The sequence below is a fragment of the Sebastes umbrosus genome, chromosome 9, assembly GCF_015220745.1.
Source record: "Sebastes umbrosus isolate fSebUmb1 chromosome 9, fSebUmb1.pri, whole genome shotgun sequence".
Classification (NCBI taxonomy): Eukaryota; Metazoa; Chordata; class Actinopteri; order Perciformes; family Sebastidae; genus Sebastes; species Sebastes umbrosus.
In genome coordinates, this window is record NC_051277.1 from 28,097,397 (window position 1) to 28,116,597 (window position 19,201).

At 41.1% G+C, this 19,201-nt stretch overlaps 1 protein-coding gene across 1 annotated transcript in view; it reads right to left on the bottom strand.

Moving 5' to 3' along the window:
- gfra3 (GDNF family receptor alpha 3) overlaps positions 1–16,183 on the bottom strand; it is a 48,841-nt gene extending 32,658 nt beyond the window's left edge. The window contains exon 1 of the mRNA XM_037779265.1: positions 15,493–16,183. Within this exon, the coding sequence (XP_037635193.1) occupies positions 15,493–15,532 (40 nt within the window). The 5' untranslated portion in view covers positions 15,533–16,183. The remainder of the gene's footprint in view (positions 1–15,492) is intronic.
- Between the last annotated feature and the right edge of the window lie 3,018 nt (positions 16,184–19,201).

Sequence of the window (19,201 nt, forward strand, 5' to 3'; positions counted from 1 at the left end):
GTCATTTACGTCGACTAAAAGTGCTTGTTTTTGTCATGACAGGCTCTGATTGTTATTATAAGTGTCTGACATTATGGAAAGAGTCTCGCTCAAGGAGAAGTCTCGTTGTGAATCTGGCGAGGTGGAATAGTAGAAAACATCCATGTTGGAAGCGCGAGTGCCAGCTGGGAGAGTTTGTTGTGTTGGAGTACAGAAAGCTTAGATTAGTGTTATCTAAATGATTTCCAATGTCATGCATGAATATTTGGATGATTCTCTGTAGGCTCCTTTCCATAATGTTGTCAGACACTTATAATAACAATCTGAGCCCGTCAGTGGCAAAACAAAAAGAAGTTTTAGTGAATGTTTAACTCTACATTGACGCTGATCACTTGTCCCCGCAGCTCGGTTAGCGGCTGCCATCTACAGCGTTCTTCCTCAGTACTGGACCAATGTCAGGAACTGTTGTTCCAGTTAATCACTTAGACGCAAAAACATGGGAAAATAGGGTCCAGGTTGGAAAATACCAAAGTTACCCTTTAAAACAAGCCAGTGATAGCATATAAACCCTTGAGCAATTTCTCGTTGATTGTTAAAGGAACAGTACACATTATAGGGAATATATTTATTCGCTTATTGCCAAGAGTTAGATGAGAAGATTCATACCACCTTAATATCTATACAGTAAATATGAAGTCGCAGCCAGCAGCCGGTTAGCTTAGCTTAACATAAAGACTGGAAACAGTAGAAAAAACAGCTAGCCTGACTCTGTCCAAAGATAACAAAAACCTCCTACCAACACCTTTAAAACTCATTCATTAATACATTTATGTTACATGTCTTGTTTTTTTTAAACTGCTCAAACTGCTTAAACAGCAGTGGATCATATAAAAATATGAATGAGAAGAGATGTAAAGATAAGAATAGGTTACAGAGAAATCCAACCCAGAAAAAAAAGACAAGGAAATCCGACATACTGTTATTTATTTATATATATATATATATATATATATATATATCATAGGTCATGTAATACTGTGACATTTATATTTCTATATTGTGACACTAATCAACTTTATTCTACGCTACACAGACGAGTGAATCCAACAAAAGCACACCACTCTGGCTCAGTCAGTGCTCTAGACAGACTAATACCACATCAAACACAGTCTGCTGGCCTTTACTGAGCTCTCTCTGTTGGAATATACAGAGGACACCAGCTACAGCACACCCACTGCAAAACATACATATTAAACAATAGACAAATGGAGTGAAACACACAGTATCCCACTGAGGAAGGTCAGTAATTTGCATTATTACAAATGTCACTTTGAATGAGGTTTTTACATTCTACGATTTTCTTCTCCATCTCAATGCTGGTGAAGTAAGAAGCACATTAATAACACAGTGCACTGCTGCCAACTAGAGCCAAAAACAACTTTGTTTGCCGTACTACTCTGCCTTTTTGGTCCAGAGTGTTCTGAGTTGGGACCCCCCCCCACCCCCGACTGGACCAAAGTAAGTCCCACTGAAATGAATAAGGTAGCCAGTGTTGTTGTTGTTGTTGTTGTTGCCTAGTAATTGTAGTTTCTCAAGAGGTGTTCCCACAGGAAGTCCAACAAGCCACAGTGTGCATGTTGCCAAGCCAGAGGGCCAGGCTGACTAGAACGAGGGCCAAGCATGGAAGAGAAATTGTTTAGCCTAACTTTGGCAGTAAGCCTTTTTCCTCCCAGACCCCAAAACGTTCAGTAAGAGGAAGAAAGCTCTTCACTGATTTATCGTTTACTGGAAAAGAACACAGAAAACATGTGGGATAAATAAATGTGTGTGCCTTAAATGTGCATAAAACATTAGTTTATCGTTTTTTCACTCTTGATTTCTGTGACTCTGTTCCCTCAGCTCATCTGGAGACTGTTTTTACGATGTTCAGGAACGTGAATGTGTTAACAAAACCAATAACATGAGCTGAGGTTATGACGTGCATGGACACGATCATTTGTCCACTTGGAAGATTAGGATTGGATGAAAGTGTTTTTGCTTTTGGCTAAGAGTCAATAGTACTTTGGGTCTTTGTTTTCTGAAGTACTATATATAGTGCTGTGTCAAATAATCCATGAGATGCAATAACTGGCTTCTTGTAGAATTTCCCAAAAACCTGTTTGTCATCAGTAGACGGCAGAAGGGACGATAAAACTTTTGTTGCCACACTTTGTCTGCAGGCGGCCAGCAGCACTCTCCATCAGTGCTGCTGGAGTTTATCATTGTTTTCCCATTGAAAACAATGAACATACAGTATGCCATCTGCTGCACACCAGCACTGTGTGAATACACAGAAGAGTCTGGAGAGAGAGAGAGCTGCTTGGAGGAAGACGAGCATTCAGCCCGAGCGGCACGTTTGTTTAACATTCACTCAATCCAGCATCCGCTAGGTCACGTGTCTCACCGAGCGTTCCAGGACGCTTCGTTTGGACTCACACCCTTGCAGCTAACATCTGGACAGCTGGTACATTAGAGAATTACAACAGACTGCGGAAAACACACTTAGAGTCAAATTCTCACAAATAATACTGACCACACCTTGAGAATGTCACCTAATACTACATAGCTGATAATAGTAATATGGCATCTTTTTTGATCCAGTAATTTTAGCCCCCTGTTTTGGATCAGTGTAATTATGAAAATGATCCATGATTCAAGCTCTTTTTAATACTTTTCATTGGTTAAATATTTGTAAAAACTCACAGACAGACATAAAGGGTGATCGATAGCACTGATTTATGAAAAAAAGAAGATACAAGTTTACAGGTACGATAGTGTATGGAAGTGTACGAGTGAGCCATCTCACTTCCTTCTCATCTCTGTTAAGAGTTGCACATGCCCAGTTCGGATCAGGCAAGATGTGCGGATCGGGTAACGACACCGCCTATAATATCTTTCACACATCAACGTCTCTCATATGACGCAGTTCCGACCACACTTGTATTAGTAGCTTTTCATCACATCTGGCTGACAAGTATAGGGAAGTGCTCTACTGAAAATGATGTCTCTGTCAAACCTGATATGTGGAATTGACGATGAAAACTGTCAGTTTAACCCTGCTTAAACTGGCAAATACTTGTTTATTTGATTGATTTATTATTTTATTTATGCCAAATCCATGTGTTAAATTTGCAATGAGTGCGTTGAGGTAGTTAAAGAATATAATATTCAGAGGCACCACATTGAGAAGCGAATAAACGCTCCTGAGGGTTCACAGAAGAGGGACGCTAAAGTGCAGAGTTACGATCAGAGCCATATTACCTTGGTCTGTTTCTGCACATTATGATCTGCCTGGGTCAGACATGTGACCAAAAATATATATTTTTTTTATTTCAGAAGTGAAGGAATAAACTTAGCTATTTTTTTTTTTATTTTTTTTTTTTACTACATTCATTATTTGTCATTACTATAAGCTAAAAAAAAAAAAGGTTTGAAATAGGCTGCTGAAGATGTCTGGTCCAATTGAGTTTGTCATTGAATAGCCCTGCCCTATGGGTGTGTAATAGAGAGGTCAATACAACATCACCTGAGGCTATAGCTACTCCTCCTACCACATACATTCTGAGGTGGTAATATAATTACCATAAACAAACAGCAGCAGCTCCTCCTGGCCTTTACAGTGCCTCTTACATTGTGAGCCACAGGGTTGGATTTAATGTGAAACTCGCTGGATTATTTCCCAGCACAAAGAACTACTGCAGTTAATCCACGGTGTGATTCCACTTCTATTATTACCACTGCACAGTCACACTGACTTTTACCTGGTCAGAATATACTGTCTGTTATCAGCTCTTATCCGTCTCTCTCTGTGCTAATATCTTCCTCTTTTATATTTGCCACAGAAAGACTCGGAGCTACAGCTGCGGTGAAGAAACGGGGGGACGGAGTGTTTCTCTGGGTGAAAGTACTCCCAGCACTGTGATGAAGTGGAAGTGATGTGTTTCACATTTCGGGTTTGTTTGGAACAAAGAGAGGGTTGTTGAGTGAGTAGTGATGGCAACCTCAGCCGAATGAACAGACAAAAGAAAAGACAGACATCTATAAAAACCCAAACTTAAATTGAACATTCAAGAAAGAAACTCAGGGGTAAAGTATAGTGTCCATAGTGTTTGCTGGAAAATCAAGCTCTATGGAGAGCGACTGAGCATCGAAGAGACATACTGAAGACATGATCGCACGGATTCTCACGCACGATGCCGTGTCAGTTTCAGATGGATGGAGTCAACATTTTGGGGACTGAGGTAATCAGTTAATGAACAGGAAGCTAGTTTAATTATTCATTAGCACTTTACCGAAAGCTGAAGCAGAGCTTTAAAATCTATACACACAAAGTCCAGTTACCTTTCACTTACTACAGAAATACATGTACAGTATGTATTCAGTTACTTTCTGTCCTTTAGAAAAACAAAAATATGGTCAGTGGCTGTCACTTTTTATTTGAAATTTGAACTACCACTTCAATGTGAAAACACTTAAAAATCTGATCAAATTAAAATTACAAAGTGTAGCCTCAACAGGCCGTGGCTTCTTCTTCAGGTCAATCTGATCTATTCTATGCCTTGTTGCCATTTCAATAAACTAGGTATTTGTTTAAAGGTGCAATGTAACTGTGGCTCCAAACAAATAGGGGGCGGCATTTTTCCTCTACTACTGGCTACATACAATCTAAATTTAAAGTTATTGTTATTTAAAAAAAGCCAACTACTAACATCAGGGCAAGAATACGCCATACGAAAATGAAACTAGCGTTACATGCATGCTGGATAACAGCGCCACTATGCCAAATTGTGCACGTTTTTGCTTACACAACTTATAACGTTACTGTCAGCAAACCTTAACTAAAGCCATGCTCTACTTAATAACCGCGGTGGTTATGTCAGAGCAAGCGACTAATGTGCCTGTTTGGAGCTATTGATGCATCCTCTGGGTGTGTTTCACTGGTGTTTCTGACTGTGAGTAACGCTGGCTGGACTGTGTGTTTTTTTCCCATGAATCAGAGTATATTTCACCGTGTTTCTGACCACGAGAAACTAATAAATTTGGCCATCATTTATCGGCTGTATTTATCAGCTATAATTTAATTATCGGAATAATAAATATTAATATAAATTCCCCATTATCGGCCGAAAATGTATCGGATCGATTTCTATTGTGCATTCCTAATAATGTTCATTTTTTTGAATGTTTGAAACTAAAATTATGGCCAAAATTTACACCTGCCCCCTATAACAACATAATCCCAACTCAAGGTCAGCCTACTGGCTTTTTCTAGAGCTTTCATCCTCATCACACGATTTCATCAGCAGATGGAGTCGTTCATAGTTGGCTTAAATTTACACATGCAATTTCACTCATGATCTAGGAGGACTCAAGGTCCACTTACTAGCTTTTTCTGGAGTTTTCAAGCGTATTTTTCTTTAACTGTATCACACAGTCTTCATCAGCAGATGGAGTTTTCTGCCTTTTCATCAGCCACAAACAGATTTCATGAACACATTTGAAGTCACCTGTTAGTTTGTCACTCAAATGAGTCAGCACCGTCTTCCTCAGCGGATGAAGGAGATGCAGTTAAAAGCTCTAGGAACAGCTAGTAAGTGGACCCTATTTTGGGACTAAATAACTTTTTGTCATGGAGGAAACAAGCAAACTATGCTAAACGGGTGATCACGACACCAATCCATCTCAGAAGTAATGTGAAGAAGCATTTTGGTTTAGAAAGACAGATAACAAGCAATATCAGCCTTGACCACCATAGAGAAATTAACATCATCTCAGACTCCCCAACCTTAATGCCACACTAAAGCCTTGCAGCAGTGGAGCAGGTTTCCTTGATACCTATTTCATTAGGTTCATATACTGGAGAGCCAGACTGGAGCAGAGTGAAGACAGACTGTGTGTTTGCAGCCTGTGATTAGAGGACATCTAAGGGTCGCTGCATGGACTTTGGCTCCCTATTCTGTGATTCCTTAGTAAAAGCTTAAGTTGAGAGCCAATAATTGGAGGCAGAGTGACCTTTTAACAGAGAAAAAACTTCATCATATTGGTAAAATTAGTTCTGCAGCACTCGGGTAGGTCAACCAATCTAATAATAAAAAAAAAAAAAATTGTGGAAGCAAGAGTATATGGAGCAGTTTGCAGAAAATCAACGATATGTGCTGAGCTTTGGTTCCCCTCTCCCTTCTCCACTTCATGCCAGAAACCCAGCGCTCTTCCCCCTTCTGAAATGAACCAGAATAATTTGTGCAAAAGTCAGTGTGTCACCTGAACATTTCTAATCACATTTCACAGACACTCAGAAGCTCTGAATCACTAAGCCTCTACATTCTACTTCCCCTCACTTCCTTGTTTATGAGAAACCGAGGTAACAGAGGAGCCATAATTAGTGTTAATTGTGATCAAAAAGCAAAAAATTGGATAATGTCTGAATGGCTGCAAAGGTCCTCAGACAGTGATGAATGACTCCCATTTTTTTCTTTACATTTTTGCAAAGGAACTCCTGCAGTGTCCTTGTGTGCTAAAGGGGGCTACTGTACGTCAGAGTTGGACCGTGATCAGTTTGTTGTTTTCAAAAGGAAAAGGCTGGAAAAGAGTGAATCAGTTGAGGCCTACAGGATAAACTGTTGGGGGATTGTGATGTCAGGCTTTAAGACAGACTGTGACACTAATGACACAATTTTGCTAAAAAAAAAATGTGTGTGGGGGTGAGGGGGGGAGCCTCTGAGTGTGTGACAGAGGAATTGGGCTGCTTTAATGACATGACTCCGTGCTGCCGACTAAGCCAGAGATTAAAGCGTCACGGCGGTCACGGCGGTCACGGCGGTCACGGCGGTCACGGCGGTCACGGCGGTCACGGCGGTCACGGCGGTCACGGCGGTCACGGCGGTCACGCGCACGCTGCAGGTTGAGCTCCCCCCAGCCGCCTGAATACTATTAAATATTCGCTGTTGATTACTACCAAAGATTAGGAGCCCAAAAAATAGTACAGACCCAGGCCACCCCACAACAGAACTGATGATAATGTCAGCATTTCCCACAAGCTGTACCGTGGTGGCCTTTTCTATTCACAAACTACCAATCTCTTGCATGAGGTGCCTGAATATGCACATGTTCAATCGATCAAGCCGATGGTGCATGGCATCCTGCCCAATGAGAAAAATGTCCTCTTTTTTTCTAGTTTATTTCGTCGTCATTCTCAGGGAATTTGACAAATTGACCCAGAAGACTGGCCGGGGCAGATGACACTGAATGCTACTGTGGATTTAGTCACTGCCAGCCAGTCCATCCAGTCAGTCCAATTACTTCATAAAAGGAACCACAGGCATAGAGACATAATGCTATCAGCACCTGCTCCTCCGCAGTCAAGGCATGGCTCCTCCTAGTGGCATGTTCTCGATGTCCTCTCGACCAAATCTGTATCGTTTATAAAGCTCGTTATTTGAGTAATGCTCAAGTGGGTTGGGGAGTTCACCATATTGTCTTGGCTTGTATCTTCTGTCGGAGATGGTGCACAATGCAGGCCATTGCAAAGGAACACTTCCTGCTTAGAGAGCCTAATTTAAAGTGTTTCCAGTCATTCTGGCTGATTAGATCTCTGCACAGGTTGAAGGTGGGCTGGAGTTTTTGATGGGAATTTATTAGGTCAAAAATCTCCATCTACCAATAAGAAGGATACAGGTGTAATATGTCCCGCCCTAACAGGAGACTCAGGAAGATGTCACTCAATTAGCCTATACCCGCCCACACAGTCTTGAGAAGAGGTCTAATCAGCCAGATTAAATGAAAATAACTGTGTGGGTGTTCAGAGGCTTTACGGTCCTCACAATTAGCCTGGGCAACTGTCACACCTTAAATCAGTTATGCAGACATGGTATAAAAGGGTAACCTGTTCACCAAACTACAGACAACACGGAAGCCCAAAAGAGCTAGGGTATGAACTTCTGCAGTTCTGGGATGCATGCATTACTGGAGGTGGTGCGTATTAACTATCAGCGCTTGTTTGGAACGTTCAGTGGCTCTGGGCAAGGCAGCGTGTCGGCCGAGGTCAAAAATGATTTATTGGACTGAAATAACGGAGCAAGTGAATGCCACTGGCAGTGGTCAATTAAGAATGTCAGAACAGGTTCGACTTCGGTGGAAGAACCTGAAGCAGAAGGCTACAAAGAAGCACAGGGGAGTGAGGGACCCCCCCAAACTGAGAACAAACTATTCCAGAAGTATGATTTCACAGACACAGTCCTCGACATCATTGGAGGGGAGAGATCTCAGGCACTCCGTGAGTTTTTTTGCCTCCCTGTGTTGGGGAACAGATGTATGAGGCAAACAGACAGTGAGGACTCTTATGAAAAGCTGATGAAAATAGAGACTGAGAGGGCAGCAAAACAAATCCTCCTCGCTGAGGAGCAGCCTAAGCTGACCGTATGACAACTATGCACACCGGTTCCAGTGCGAATTATCCGCATAGCGGTGTTCCATTTTCGTCAATGAGCCCCAATGAGTTTCCTCCTCAATAGAGCCTGTGTCCACAACAAAAAACTATTCAGACAGAGAATGACTAAGGGGCTAACGTTAACTACACAATAAGTTACATAAAGTAATCGGACCCCAAATTAGATGATAACGCTAGCTGTTGTGGCTAGTCCCGTTCCGTGACCAACATATAACATCAGCAAATGCAAATCAGCTACATAACCATGATCTCAAGTCATATATTGTCCTTTATTTGGTTGTTAAGTTAGTCGTCGCGGTGTACAGTATGTCGTACATTAATGGATGTTGAGAAGGGGACTGCCTGCCCATTGTTACGAAACACCAATAGTCCGAAAAATGTCTCATTGGACGAAAAAAGCCGATTTGTCCAACAGTTCGTTACTCTGAAAACAAAAGTCCATTGTTTCAAAGGACCATTGATCCAAAAATACACTCAACAAACGGAAGCACATGGCTAATTATTATGCAGAATGACGATAATATGTATTATGACATCAGTAGAAACAAAGAATTTCATTGGTCAAACATATAATTCAATATATTAATAATATAATCTGCTGAAATCGAAGGGCCGTACGAATGCACAGGGGTGCAAGCATTCATATTAGAACCAACAAAATCAGATTTTATTAATTACTGTGCCATTTTTCAGATGAAAATCTGTGCTTGGTGTGAAATGACTTTTAGTAACACTGATTTTGTGCTGAACTGTGCTTTTGAAAATGATTATTTACTTCCCACGGTCGAAGCCACAGACCTCTTTATATCACATGGTTCGGTGCTTCCTACTCCTACTGTGTCCTACTGTTAGACTAAAAGGTAGATTTGAAGAACCAAACTAAATGTCTGGCAGAGATCCTCCTGCAAACAGGCATGGCAGTCTGTCGGAGAGACTAACTGGGGGATTGTGGGTGCAGCCACAGATCTGAAGCCAGTCTCTGACACATCTGTCATCATGATAGCAGATGGGCCTGAGGTCATGCCGCAGCTGACCTGGGATCAGCCCTGGCTCTGACGATACCTTCAGGGACCACTGACTCGAGTCCGACACTGAGTTTGAGTAAGGACACACCAACACACACACACACATATACAGCACTCAATCTAACGCCTTCACACACACACACACACACACACACAGCCAAGGAAGCAGAAGCCAACACACCATCTGCCGCCCCTGTGTTTGAGTTCCAAATCCCAGTTATCAACAAAACACACAGAAGACCTCCAAACTACCCCCTTGGATAGACTATTCCCTTTGAGAAGAACACACACTTCCATATGCACACCACACACACACACACACCTCCGCTACCAGATCAGATGAAACCAGGTGAGTTGCTCATTTTTCATTAAATGCGACAGAAGAAGGAAGATGAATTTCCTCACTTCTTTCACCAAGTTCATTCACCTCACACACTTCTAATCCTCTTCATCTCTCTCCCTCCCTCTCTCTCTCCCTCCCTCTCTCCTCTGACCCGGGATGATCACCTCTCCTATTCCGAGCAGCTTTTTACACTTATCATCAAAGCAGGTTTATGATGCTCATTTCTCTGGCCTCATTGCTCTTCATAGACGTCACCGTCTGTCACTGGAGATCAATACAGATAAGACATTCTCTCTCTCTCTCTCTCTCTCTCTCTCTCTCTCTCTCTCTCTCCCGACTGGAAGCACTCCTGTTGTTCAAAGCACACACCCCATGCAGTGTTGTGGAATCATCAGTAATAGCACAGTGAGATAGGCTACACTTTCCAACACCTGTCACCTGTGTGTGTTTTAGGTGCTATAAATGGATGTAGTGTGTTTAGATGAGGTAATTTCTAAAGTTAGACCAATATTATATATGTATAAATGTATCACTTCTAAAAAAAAACATCTTCTGTGGCTCTGGAGGAGCTTTCTCAGGTCTAAAGACGCTGCTCACACCAGCATTTAAAAGTGGGAAATTTTGCTGCAAATTAAATAATTCCAAAGGAATCACCACTGTAGTACACAGATTAATGGATCCACGCAAATGTTTTGCATCGACTTCAGTGAACTTTGCCCTGCGCCGATTGACCAAGAGCAAGCTGTCTCGACAGTGCTGACCTTTGAGAGAATGGAGAGCCGGAGAGTCCAGAAAGGAGCAAGCTATCGTAGCTTATTAGCTGTGTTGCACTGTTCACTTTCATCTAACCTCCTTTGTCGGAGTGTAAACACCAAAGAGCAACGGTCTGCAGACAGTTCTGAGACCGGAGTCGATGCTACTTCTGAATAAACTGTTTGAACTTATTGTACAGTTGGTGACGGAGCTGATGTATCAAGCTGTCCAACTGTGGAGAACTCTATTTTCCTTCTTCAATCATGTTTTATTGAATGAAATGGTGTATAGAGAACTAAATGCCAGGGTGGAGTAAACTGGACAGAAGAGAGAAAACAGAAAAGCTCTGAGAGCTGTTGTGACTGATTAGAGTTAGTCCACCTGGCTAGCCTGTCAGGTACATTTGTTCACTAATTAGCTCAGCCGGTGATCACTACGTTGCCAAGCTTCCACAATCCAATATTTCATGAAGGATTGAAGATTAATTTTGACGTGCCACTTTCTGGTGTTACCAGACCTAAAGAAAATAACCCTGATGACATCCTGCTGATGTCATCAGGGTTATCTCAGCTCGGTCTCACAGACTGTAAATGTAATAGAAAACCTGTGTTACAAACTAAAGGTGTTGAAATGTGAGCATTCACCACACACGAAAGATCTAGTGAAAGTTGGTTGCATTATCGATAATGCAGGATACATCATTTTTTGGAGCTTTCCCCATGCTAAGGACTAATGGTTGAAAGGTTTAACCATTGTTTTTGTGTGTGTGTGTAGCAAGACCACGAACCCCAAGAAATGTAACACTAAATCACTAGAAAACAAATTTAAAGGGTACATGTTAATATCATTATTATTACACTGATCACAGGAAATCTGTCACATTCAAATGTTCCAAAGATACCAAATATGTAAAGCTGAATTTTGGGAAAATGTGTATGAAATGATGCTCAAGACATCTACATGGAATGGTGTAGCCATTCCTTAGGTGTGACTAGTTCAGCCAATGTAAAGATCATAGAGTTTAAATGAACCAGCTGATACATAATTCTATTTATATGTGAGACAGTGTGGAATAGGACACTTTTGATAACCCTTGAAGCTTCACAAAGTTAGTTTGAAATCAATGTTTGAAACATTAAATAGTCATGAATAAATAAGCAACAATCAAATTTAAAGTTAGAGAATAAAAAAATTAACACTAAAAAAACTCAGCTAATCTGCTTCATGTGTGGGTGCAGTTTTGAAGTCTCTAAATTTAAAGAACCAAACCTGTTCCTGTTTCTTTACGTAGGACCCGATCAGTCTGAGTAAGAAGCTGATTGAGATTGGTGTTCAAGGCCTTTAAGGGGAACCAAAAGAGCACAACTGTATGTTAAAGGGTTATGATCTAAGGGAGTAGTTAAATATCCCCTGTGGGCAGCTTCCCTCCAAAGGATCAGTATCAGTTTAGGTCTTCAAAAACCCACTAGTGGCGTCTAGGTAGAATAAGCTCCGTCACGCACCTCCCACCCCTAAAAATACACACAAACATGCACACCTGCCTGCGCACCGATAAGATGTCAACCACCGCCGCTCCAAATGTGTTTGCACAACGGCGTTGGTTGACTGCACTTCCTCATTGAACGACTTGAACAATTTATTCTGACGCGCCGCTGAATCCGAGGGGGAATTTAGATTGAGATTGAAAAAAAAAGGAAAATCAGACACGACCTGAAAGCCTTGAGAGAGAGAGAGAGAGAGAGAGCTGAGGGGGGAGGGTGGGTAAACCTGAGGCAGAGAGACAGGGAGGTATATGAGCCTGTCACTCAACATTACAGTGTCACTACAAGCTGGACGATCATTAACACGGCTAATGAACACAGCGGGGCCGTGCTGCAGTACAGACCAGGCTCACATAAAGCCACTGTGGGGGAATTTCATTAGTCCTGCTACAGCAGTGATATAATAATCCACTGATTTCTAACCCAAAGCTACATCTGCTGTTACCATGAGTGATACCTGAGGGGCTGTGGAGTAGCTCAGCTAATATGAACAATTGTGTAGAAATAATGATTTGATAATATGTATCCATATGTGTGTTTAGGAGGAAAATAAACACACAAAATACGCTTTGTAATTGATGTCTTAAGTATATCCGTCACAACAACCTACCGACTGTCAAGACACGCCTCAATCTCACCAACCGGAGTCAGTTTTAACACCATGAGAGTGCTTAATGTACTTTAAGGCATGGATAGATGGTTAAAACTTAAAATCTCCGCCACTCCAAGTGGTAAAAGTACAATTGCAAACTAAACCAAAACTACTGCAAACCGCCAGGTGTGTCTGCAACGACCACTGCTGTAATGTTTGATTGAATGAATACAAACCACAATAGCCCCCCCCCCACGCCCGTCTAGACAGCAAGCGTATCACTCGCACGTCTCACGTAAAACTAATTTTAATCTATGCAGCTGCCTGCACCGGATACGTGTTGTGAATAACATATGTTTTCATATAGTATAATCTAGCAGTATGCAAGATTAGCCGTGGACAGACAGATGCACGCACACACACGGCCAAATGCATCATAATCTCCTGATGGATATAATAAGACACCCCCACCCCTCACCCCCACCCAAAACAAAGTGAAGGACTGACAAACAATTATTAATATTATGTATGGATCTTCATAAATACAAATAAATAAATAAACAATGAGTACATTTGGTAATTAAAGAAGACATCTGAGAGTGAGCAAAGGCAGTTTTGGCAGAGGCCTACGAAATGCAACTGAAACTGAAACAAATTCTCATCGTGTTAGACTCCACCTTTTTAGTAATGACTGTCTTAAAAAAAAAAAAAGATAAAACATAACAGCAGTCAGACATGGGCGTGCCCTGTTGATGAAGCACTGTCAGCAAGAAGCGCTCGTAAAAAAAGAGAAGGACCAAACTTTGGACGGAGCACCAAATTGGGAATTTGCACTCAAATGTTGTTTTATGCATTTACAAATCTCTCCCCATGTACTGCCACATTTGAACCTGGACATTGATTAAAGATTAAATCAGTTTTGTGTCTCTAACAAACCTGTTTCTATCCACAACGTGTAGAATGCACTGCTGTTATCTCGTCTTCAGGCCTTTTAGAAGGATTCACAAGGTCTTTATTGCAGGTGACGAGAAAGGGTTCTGGCCCACTGACCTGGGCCCTTGAGACTTATGTTCTGACCCTTGTTACTCCAAGAAACAAGTGTTTAGCTGTTTGTTTCCCTTCTGCTCAGTACTGATCACTCCCAACGTCAGAGAACAAGAGTAAGTTTATGGTGCTGTAAACAAACCCTTTTTCTGTCCGTTCTCTTTTCATTTAGAAGCTGTTAGTGGCCACACACAGCCTCCTGAACACACTCACCCTTTACAACACCCACAAAGAGACAAAGGAACAAACTGAACAAGATCACCATCAGGACAGTACCGCGCTCACACCCAACAGCGAGTTCATTAATTACAAAGTGATCAGCTACAAGCAGCAAAAAGGTCAATACAAAACCATGTTTTAAAAAAACTAAAAAAAGTCCGGAGACTGAAAATTAGCTTTGAGCTATATCTCTGTATAATGCATCAGATTCCAAGTATTGAAATTTTTGTTTATCATACGTGAACCCTGTCAAATAAACGTGTAAATAAAAAATAGAAAAAATAAAATGATATATATAAAATGTGTATACATGCAGGAAGAATTGAAGTGTCTTCTGGAGATCATATAACCTATCAGGGTCTTCATTAAAAAAACAATCAATGCAAAACAAGAGAAACATTTGATAAAGGTCGATCCAAAACAAGGTCTACTGGTTATATTTAGAACATTTACTGTAAATAGATATAAATAAACTTGATAGAAATGTTCTAGAAACATCTCTGGAGATCTGTAAGGGTGTATAAACTGTAAGGGCGCAATGGGAAAAATACATATCTTAAAAATACCTTCATTGCCACTTTGTTTTTGTACACACACATACACAAACTTTAGCCCCCTAAAATTAATGAATGTCATGCCAAGACAAGCTGCTGAAATACACCTGAAATAAAGTGGTCCAACATCTTAATCATTAAACCTGACTGAGGTGCTACATTCAGGACTTCACAGTGGTCTATGGCGGATTGAACTCTGTTGCTTTAGCCCTGTCTATATATATATATATATATATATATATATATATATATATATATATATATAGTACTTGTTATGCCTAAGCAAATGGGAAAATGAAAACTAGAAACAAGATTTTAAAACAATCTCACTGTAAAACACTGTAGGCTATATACTGTATGTAAAATGCATGTATTTGAAAACAAATCAGAGTAATTCTTCGAGCTTCTATAAGTCAATAAGTCAAACAGGATTTGAGCCAGTCTCTCAGTCAGCATGTCTCAAGTCATCGTTTGTAAAGTTTCGGTGCGTTCTTGGAGCTGGAAGGGCGTAGCCTAGTGGCGCTTTGGATGACAAAAAAATAGTAAAGTGCACAGCCAAAAACTGAATTATTGAGAAAAAAAATTATACTTGAGGATTTAAATAAATCAGTAACAGCCATATGAAACGTTTTTTTTTTTTTACTCGCTGAAAAGTTTGGAGGAAAAACACACACACACTTCTGTCCATCCATCCAACCCCACCGTGTCTCCAAGAGCGTTAAACGAGCCACAAATTACGCACCTCGGACTCATGGAAGTAGATAACAAAATATATAGTCTATGTAACATTTCTCTCCACTTTTGAGGCAATAAAAATGAAGTGTGACTCCACTCTCCATCATCATCATCATCATCTCTATCCAACTTGCGCGTCAATGACCATGGAGACAAAGACTGATCTTTGTGACTCAGATTAAACAGTTTCTCCCTTTTTCATAGTAAATAGTCAAACCTTACCTGAGAAGAAAAGTGTGAGCACAATCCCGAGGAGCAGCATGTTTGCCGTGGTTCTGGACTCTGGGGGGTAAACCGTGGATGTGGGTCTTGGTGGTGCGTTGTGGTCCAGCAGCACCGCTGTGCGCCCCGCAGACAGACACCCAGCCTGCCGCCCAGCTACATTCACCGCACCGACACTATCCGTCCTTTGTTCTTTTGCCTGAAGTCGCTCAAGTTTCCAAATCCCCAGAAGGAAAGAAGGACGGAGAAGCCTCGGAGGAAAGCAGAGTGTCGTGGAGCAAAAGTATACGCGCCACAGAGGCAGCCTCCTCCTGAGTGGGGATGTGTTTTAGTGCCAAGGTCTTCCAGCTCCGCACCGAAATCAAACTACTACTGGATGGAGGAAATGTCAAGCGTCACCACCGGGCTGCAGCTGTGCCCGCGGACAGTCATCACGACGCGGCTCCGCTCGTGAGGGTGTCCCGGTACATTCTGAGATCATGATGCTGACAGACTCAGAGGAGGCTGAGGTTATTAACTGGTGATATCCTTCCTCCTCCTCCTCCTCCTCCTCCTCCTCAGATCACCATCATCACCATCGCCATCAGCGTCATCACCACCACCTTTAGGGACAGTAAGGGATGGATAAAGGCCTAGACTGAGGTCATTGAAAGTAGTCTGATATTTTAAGTTTTTTTTTTGTTTTTTTTTACATTCCTGTAACCCCCAAAAGACTTTGCATTTGATGCAATCCAAATGGCTTTTGAAGTCTGCACCCAAGAACAAAAAAAATATTCTCACTCTTGATAATAAAACCCCAAAATAGTTTTGTTTGTTGCCATTAACTCAAAGATTGAATAGATTTCCCTCAACTACCTCCAAGCAGTTTATTGGATCGGCATGTTAAATGGTTTGGACTATAGGGCTGCCACAATATCAGATTTTCACTACACGATTATCATGGGCAAAAGAATTCACGATAACTACATTATCTAGATATCATCATTGATTTATAAAATAAAAATAACAATGCTGACAGTAATTTGTAACTTAGTTCACTGTGCGTTTTGTCTCTTTTGTGGCAAATGAATTGCACTAAAAATAGAAGTGTGGTGAGGTGGAGAGAGAGTTTGTAAACATAAATGTATAAATGATTTAAAGTGGCAGTAGGCAGTATATTTTTGGCGTCATTGAGCAAAAATTCCATAATAACATTTCAGCATATTGTAATTCAAGTGTTCTGAGAGAAAACTAGACTTCTTCTCCTCCTCATGTCTCTATTTTCAGGCTTTAAAAAATATAGCCTGTGACAGGAGACTTTGGCCAATCACAGGTCATTTCAGAGAGAGAGCTTTCCTATTGGCTGTGCTCCGGTCATGTGACCGGTAGTTTGGCGTTCCTTCACCAGATTTCACAATGGCAAAGGCGTCACAAACTTTATCATTTTACAGCTAAACCGTGCACTACAAGATGATTCTGAAAACATTTGAGGAGAGAAATAGGCATTACAGTAACAGAATATTGATTCATATTTGATCAGCGCTGCCTAGTTTGACCGTTTGGTCGGAGTTCGCAAGTGATTGACAGCCGGCTCTCATAGACGGCAGCTGGACATGTTAGTTTTACAATACACAACTGAGTTGTGGTCATTAGTAGTGGTGAAGTAGTGTTGTTTCAATGACTATAATCTTAATATATTGTCATTTAATTAAGCAAACTTTACTTGTGTTAATCACTTCACTCCAACATAATTGAATCTTCTCATTTAAAGGTATAAACACACAGCATTCAAAGTTGGCCCGAGAGAGAGAGAGCAGCGATGGTGGAGCGAGCTATAGAGTGAATGAAGAGAAGGAGCGGCGAACAAAGCAGTGAATCAGAGAAATAAAACCTTATTGCTGAAGCCCAGAGACACAACAACACAACAGAATAAGAAGAAAAGAGAAAATGCAGGCATAAGGCTGCAGGGTCTCTGTACATACAGACACGACCACACACTGCTAGTGGGGCATCAGTGATGATTGAGAGGGATTATGTTTTCATCAGTCTATACATTGTTTGATTTTCATTCCTTTATACCCTTAAAGCTACACTATGATCAATATATTTTTTTATATTAACAGTTGATCGAATGACTACATGTAATGTGAAAGGTGTCACTCGTAGTGATGAACTCACAGTGAATTATCACCCGACTCTACAGTTCCCCTCTGCTCAGAGTGCTTTAGCGTCTTTCAGCCTATTGTTTTGGTTCACACTCATGGCTCTCATACACCTCATCTCCAAGAGCAGGCAGCTGTTTACGGTGAAAGTGCTCTGATAAACCCACTGTTCACTACCTGCTCAGCAGCAGACAGACACAGTTAGAGACTAGCTGGTGAACATAGTGGAGCATTTAGCAGCTAAAGAGTCATATTTTTCTAAAGAGTTGGTGGAGACCAAAACAGAGCTAAAAGAAAGTGAATATATTGATGAAGTGATGCGACATCCATCATTGATGAAAAGACCTGGTGTACCCAAAGGATGTATGCGGATTTTCTCTGTTATTGCAATGCCTTCCTTCTGCAGTAGCGGCTTTAGACGACGGGTCATCCTACCGTAATGCATTTATTCTGTCTTCTTCTGCCACACATCCTTCAGTTAAAGCATAATTCACTGAATTACAACAACCCGTTCTCATTCCCGACTCGTCACATACGGACGTTTGGTCAGATCCCCTGGTGTCACTTAGGTTCAGGCAACAAAACTACTTGGTTAGGTTTAGTAAAAGATTGTGGTTTGGGTTAAAATAAGAATATTTGTTAAGTAACTTCAGTTACGTAGCCTACGGAGGTTGATGTAATTCAAGTAACGCACTTATGTACGTTACATTACTTATGTATCTTAAAATAAGTCAACGTTGACTTCACAACAGCGGTCTCCTGGGTGAAAATCCTGTGTTTACTTGACCCATCCATCACACCAACCTCCACCCTACGCTGACTCTTTATACTATGTCACCTGCTCAGTTGCTCTGAGCGTCTAATATTGACGCGGATGGGTTGACATTGGAGTTAGTTGAAAGCCTGGTGCGTCTCAAACAGATGCTAAAATGTGCCTTGTGCTTCAGTAGACGTAGAGGATTGTGACTTAATGTGGGTATTTGAACCCCTGGGAATGAGACCGTGCTGCTTACAATACAATCAAATAACTTTCTGGCTATTATGTTAAGCCTCACTTTATCTCTGTGCAACATAATCATGTTTCAATGTATTGTGTCGACCATAATGTGATTTAGTTTAGTATTTAACAGATTCTGTGCCCTATTTTTTAGTGAGTGCAGAGACATATTATCATTCCTCAAAGGAGAATCATAGAAATATACACTGAATACACATACAGTAATATGAGGACCAGTGTAGCAATTTCAGTGGCCTCAGGTGACAATGGGATGGAAACAATTAAAGGAAACAAATTTGGGAGGATTATGCAATATTACAATTTTCCCATCATGTAGCCTCCAGAGTTATTTTGTCTGTCTAAAGCAGTGGAGAAGTGGGGTCATTTAGAGGGCTGCAGGGGCTCCACCTGTTAAATCACTGTAGCGTACTTTCATTTCATTTGCACATAAGACCACAACAGAATAACAAAAGAATGACACTCCGACTGCCTGCAGTATGAAAATGTCTCTACATTAATCATAGTAAAAACAATTCATGTGTCTGTCTCTTGTGAAGTTCCTCCACTTATA